Source organism: Cicer arietinum, chromosome 5, assembly GCF_000331145.2.
Source record: "Cicer arietinum cultivar CDC Frontier isolate Library 1 chromosome 5, Cicar.CDCFrontier_v2.0, whole genome shotgun sequence".
Lineage (NCBI taxonomy): Eukaryota > Viridiplantae > Streptophyta > Magnoliopsida > Fabales > Fabaceae > Cicer > Cicer arietinum.
Genome location: NC_021164.2, coordinates 61130778 through 61137450, shown reverse-complemented (window position 1 = coordinate 61137450; position 6673 = coordinate 61130778). Strand labels below are relative to the sequence as shown.

The following is a 6673-nucleotide window of genomic DNA, read 5'->3' as shown; positions in this document are numbered from 1 at the left end:
TGGGACGTGGAGGGAAGAAGGAGCAAGGATGAATGCCACGTGGCCTTTGGAGAGAGATGTGCGGGATTGAAGGTAGTACGCGAGGGATTTGACTTGGTGGAGGAAGAGGGAGTAAGAGAGGTGGTGGTCGGTGGCGGAGTCAATGAGGGCGGGAGTGTTGTTTGTTGTGGCGGTGGAGGGGAGGAGAGAGAGTGCATAGTCGATGAGCGAGAGAGGTTCAGAGGGTGGAGGGAGAGGGACGTTTGGACGGAGGCTGTAGAAGGTTCTGTAATTAGAACAGAAACCGGTTTTTGGGTCGATATCTGTGTTCGCCATTAAGTGAGTGACTCAGCTTCAACTTGAATTGCCTAATAAATCAAACAAGTTCTAAGTTCAACTGACACACTCTTCTCTTCTTCAGGCTGGAAAATTGTGGTACACACTACACACAATAAAATAGTGTTATTATAGTTGGATGATTTCATGACGACGCTGACTGCGATTTATAAATATTTAATTAATACTCTACTGACTCTTATAACATTTAGTCACTGACTATTATAAAAATTAGTCTTCACTTTGAATAATAATTCAAATGGTGAGCAAAATGAGTAATGTTTAGAGTTAACATGTCATAGGACATCACAACTACTATTGTTTTAGAGATGTATATAAGTTAAATATTATTTCTTTATATTAAAATATATGATGTATAATTCATTTAGTAAAAATTTAGAAGTGCTTATTTGAAAAAGTTAAAAACTTAAACGGGTTAGATGACAAAATTATACAGTCTTTTCCGTCCATATATATATATAGTATTTTTACACGAGTTTGTGATTATTTTTTAAATATAAAATACAAATTTTACTATATAATACAAAATATAATGGGTTGATAATATGAATTTTTAAATTAATAATATAATTTAATTTTGATGACATTCAAATACTAATTTTCGATATCCCCGTATAAGTCTCCAAGGGAAAATAGCACTCTAATGTTATGAGCCGCCGGATGAAGGAATTGAGCCACCAGCAGGACAAACAGCGTCTAAAGAACAAAACAAATGCCACAATTCGTTGATGACTTTGTGTAACTTATTTGGAGAAAACAGATAAACGTGCATATATTTCTCTTTTTTATCCCGAAAAAACATGCATATATTTCTAGAATGTTCACATTCACAAAATCTTCGAAAAATATCAACCTCACACCTATTGAATATTCTAAAAATAAAAATATATTTGTACTCAAATTATTATTTTATTTTAAAAAATTACTTTATTTAATAATTTTGGATGTTCTATGAATTATATGAAAATAATTAATGTGACACAATTTTTTAAAAATATCAATAAAGATATATATGGTTCATTTTAAAATATTATAATTATTTTTTAATTAAAAATTTAACGAGACTTCAAAATTATATTTATGAATGAAATAATTAAGTGCTTTTAACTGTTAATTGTTAAATAAAATCAATTTTTATTTAATTTCTTTTAATTATATTTTTGTCGGTATCCTAATACCTAAATTAAGATATATAAATAAACATGTCATACTAACAAGTGCCGGAAAAAAATAATTAGATTGGAAATATCATTTTTTATTTTATTTTAATGTATTAAATACACACATTTTAAGATTATATTTTCTCTTTTAATTTTAATGTATTAAATACACACATTTTAATGTATCATTTTTTTAAAATTTTAATGTATTAAATACAGCTGTGAGGACTTTCCTATATATTATAATGATTATGAAGAATGATTGCTACATTTTTCTTTATAAGTATTATGTACGTATATAATTTTTTTAATAAATTTTTTACTAACGTATTTAAGTATGTAATGTATTTTAAAGTTCAATTTTTTTACTATTTGTATCTTTGTATCCCATCTCACCCGCATTACGTATTTGGACTTTATAGCTGCACGCTAGATAATTATAAAACATGTATATTTTTAAAATAGTAAAATACTTGTAACAGATTTGTGGTCCATTTTTTTTCACATTATTTTATTGTAGGTGAAACTAATAATTTTCTTATACATTGATATATTATTGTAAATTAAACACAATTTATGACTTTTTATACTTTTATTATGATTTTGTATTATAAATTAGGCTAAATAGCATATCTACTCTCTTAACTTAATTTTAATTAATATTTTAGTTTTTTTTTTATTTTTTTTTATTTGACCTTTTATTTTAATTTGAAGTGATAATTTAATATCTTTTATGTTTTAAAATATCAACAATGTTATCATTTTTTTATAAAAATTCATCAAAATTTTCAAACAAAACCCATGAAATTAATTATATTCTTCAATATAATACAAATTTCATCAAATTCGTAACTCAAAATCTTCAAATAAACTCATATTTTCATTATTTATTTGATGTTGTTAGAGATGAAAATATAATTTTATTTAAAGATTTAAGTTATAAATTTGATGAAATTTGCATTATATTGAGGATGATAATTAATTTTATGGATTTTGTTTAAAATTTTTGATGAATTTTTATAAAAAAATAATAACATTGTTGATATTTTAAAACATAAAAAATTAATTTATCGCTTAAAATTAAAATAAATGATGAAATTAAAAAACAAAAAATTAAATAACTAAACTGTTAATTAAAATTAAGTTAAGGGACTCATATGCTTTTTAAGCTATAAATAAATGATTTAACTCTCATAACTAAATTATATAAAAAGAATTCATATTTTTTTGTCGACATATCAATAACTTTCTTTTTTAATAAAATTTTATATTTTATACCCGTACTGTATATGTCCCTATGCATCATACTTGGTTAGTGTCGGGATTTGGATTGTCTAATTTTGGCTTCTCTACCTTTCCCTATCCATGCGACAAAGCCAGCATATCTGTTCGTGATTGCATTTTTGCTCGTGTTGGTGCAGGTGACTGCCAAGTGAGTTGTATTCCATATTTTTGGCTCCTCTTAGTAGCATTTTAATATCTTTGTTACTTTTTACTTGGCATAGATCAACTTGTTCAATTATTTATTGATTTTTTATATTAAATTTAGATTAGTTATCTTTAATCTAAATGCATAAAACAGAGATTGTTCTTCTAATATAATCTTTTTTAATGCTTTATTCAAATAAGTAATAACATTAATGGGACCATTGTCATTTGGTGAAATATAATTTATTTTGGAAATTCTATTTATTCTTTTGTTTTCTGTCTCTACCTCCTTCGCATTTGGCTTCTCTACCTTTCCTTACCTTTCTCTCTATATCTCTCTACATTTTGTTTTCTCTCTCATGATTCTCTCTCTATCATAAATATCATACCCTCCTATTTTATCACAAAAATGTTAACACAGTAGTAATACTCATATCCTAATATCTCGTTGATCAATGCAAAAGTAATTGAATATATATTAAATTTATCAATAATGTATATATATTTTTAAATTATTTGTCAATTACCAAGAGAAATAAATAATTAATCTTTTAATTTTTTATATTTAATTAGAGATACTTTTGTAAAAAGTTAATTAATTATTTTTTTATACTTTGAAGAGAGTTTTATATAAAAAGACACATATTTTTTACAATAAATTATTGCATAACAAAAATAGTATTTTATTAACAAGACAACAAATTGAACAGTCAAATAAGGCAAATAACTATGAAGTTCTCTAATCTACGTATATCCCATTAGTTTACAAGTATTAAATAATATAGATTTTTTTTAGATTATTTTTTAAGATACTTATATATTTAATTGTGTGACAATTTTTTATTAAATAATTAATAAATTATCCATAATTTTTCAGAATCAACCTAAAAAACATATATCATCACTCTTTGTCGGTTTTCCTTCCTTTATTTTAGGCTAAGGTGCAAAGCATGTGTTTTGGTGGATCCAAGAAAATGTACATTTCACTTTTATAAAACCCAAAACCTTTAATTTAATCAAAACATACAGACAGGAAAGGTGACCACAATGTATAAATAAGGTGGCATTTAGTATAAAACTTCCCACCATGCACAAGTTCACATTATAGCCATTGATTTTTTATTTTTATAGAAGATATAGTAAAGGCGATGTTTAGTATAGACGGTAAAATAAATGGGAGTTAGTTAAAATATTATAAATACAATTATAGGACATACATAGTCAACGGTTTTTTTTATTGACGTGATATATAAGTCATCATCTATTTATTAAAATAATCAAATAAAAATATTAATAATTATTAAATTAAATAAACTTATAATTTTTTAAATAATTAAATAAAATTAATTCAGGATTTGTTTTCTTTTCCCTCATCATCCCCTACTCTATGAAATTCATGCAAAGCTAAAAACAAAATCCAGAGACAAAAACATCATTATAACCAATTACAACAACTACAAATCTAAAATGAAGCCGCTAATATCCTTCAATAACACATAAACATAAAATCCACTTAAAGAAAGAGGCATACATTAAACCCCCAAACCAAAAACTTAATTACCTTTCAATTCAACAAGATCTATCATTATACAACAATGTTTTTCGGTTTCCCTGTTTTTCTATTTATTATTTTAGGTTTCCTTCAAACTTTTAATAATGATGCACGTAGCTTCACTGATTTTTCTCTTTTGAATTTCACCTGTAAAAGTTAGGATTAATATTATTAAGGATTTTGTAGAAAGAAATTAGGGAAAGGAAAAAAGAAAGAAAAAAAATCCTCATTTGATTTGATTTAATTATTTTATAAAAAAAACTGAATTTATTTTTATTAATTTTTTATCACATAAATGGTGATTCAAATGTCATGTCATTAGAAAATAATGACGGTGCATGTCAACTTCATCGTATTTAAATGGATACATGTGACTAAGAATTAACAATGAAGAAATATAAATGAGATAAAAACAAAAGTCTACTCAATATAATATAACAAAACAATGGCTATAAAGTCAACTTGTGCATGGTGGACAAGTTTTACACTTAACTATATTAAATGTCACCTATAAATAATAGGAGCTTCCTTTTTTATCCCCAAGATTATTACGGAAGTACACTTTCAAATAAAACACAACTTTGATGTAGTTCAAAAATATATACTTTCCAACAAAAATACTAGTATTGTTCTTAATTTCGTCTAAACTTTCCTATATGCGTGTGATTTTCTTTTTTTACAAATGTGGCTGAAAAAAGAATTCTCAAAATTAGGTTGGATTGGTTGAGTTAGGAATTGGACATGTGTCCAATGTGATTCACTATGAAAACTGTCTTGATAGACAACTGGTGAGGGAAATCGGAAAATCAGACAAAATTAGCAGTCTAAGCAATTACGTAATTGGACCGGTTTTTCATTTTTGCACTTTCTTGGTCAATAATTTTTTGTTTTTGAAAAATCTCAAAAAACATATAGGCCTCATTAATGGTGGGCCTCACTAAATTGTCACAAAATTGAGATTATTTGGAGTGCAAGCTCTCTCTTTTATATGCACTCCCCCCCATCTTGATTATAAATATAAATAATTTACTTCACATTTATTAAGAAATTTAGTTTCTTTTTACAAAATATTAAAAAATGTAGTTGAATTATATGTACATTTTCAAAAGTGTACTTTCATGATAACTTCTTTCATAAAGATAAAGGAGTTACTAAATAATAACTTACATGTAAATTGGATAATATTTTTAAGATATATTTGTTTATAAGTGTAAAAGTGAGTTATATTTGTTTGTACTTTCAAACCAAAAATTAAATATTTGTTGTATATTTGAGATTAGAGGAAATATATATACTATTTAGATTAAAATGAGCAGTTTTTTTAACTCCTATAAATCCAAATCTAAAGTTTATAAGACTTCATGAGATATACAAAAATGTTATATGAACACGAAAATTTAATATAAATAAGAGATATGTATTGCATTTATATTTATGATATATACAAGAAGAGAGAGTTGTGGAGGCTACGGGGAGTATATATATATACAATAAATACAATGGTGTTATTTATGTTAAATTTGTGTTCGTATCATATAAACATTTTGTGAGCCGACTCAATTATTGTCATAGTTCACGATTTAATATTAATTTTATTAAAAGTTATATTTTGAAAAATCTTTAACTAAATGATTGAAATTAAATTAAGACTAAAAGTTTATAAACATAAGTGATTAATTTATTATTAAAAAATTGAAAGACTAATTTTATATTTTTCGTGTAACTTAGATGACAATACGATATATTTTGTCTAATAAGTATATTAACGACGTGTTTGCAAGAAAAATTCACAAAATTAACAATTTTAATAAACGTGAGATTTTAATTATTAGTTCATCCAAGACATAAAAGAATTGTTTCTCGAAAAAAATAATAAATTTTTTTTGTCAATTTTTAAAAAAATAATAATAATTTTTTTTGAAAAAATAAATCTATAGACTTACTAAATCTACGAAAATTTAAGGGCTTTTTAATTATGAAATTTTTTACTCCTTCTGATGCCAATAATTATTGAGCTTGTCAAATTGACAGCTCTACTTACTACTAACCAACCATATTGTATGATAATTAAGATATTTAATATTTATTGAGCACGGCTAAAATATGATTAACTAAATATTTTAAATATAATTTCTTAAACATGAAAGCAATTGTATGGTTGATGTGTGTTTTTTATTGAGTTTTTATTTTGTAAAAA

At 25.0% G+C, this 6673-nt stretch overlaps 1 protein-coding gene across 1 annotated transcript in view; it reads right to left on the bottom strand.

Moving 5' to 3' along the window:
- Positions 1 to 459, bottom strand: part of LOC101500547 (4-coumarate--CoA ligase-like 9) — a 5010-nt gene extending 4551 nt beyond the window's left edge. Inside the window, exon 1 of the mRNA XM_004500605.4 lies at positions 15 to 459. Coding sequence (XP_004500662.1) covers positions 15 to 315 — 301 coding nt within the window. The 5' untranslated portion in view covers positions 316 to 459. The remainder of the gene's footprint in view (positions 1 to 14) is intronic.
- Between the last annotated feature and the right edge of the window lie 6214 nt (positions 460 to 6673).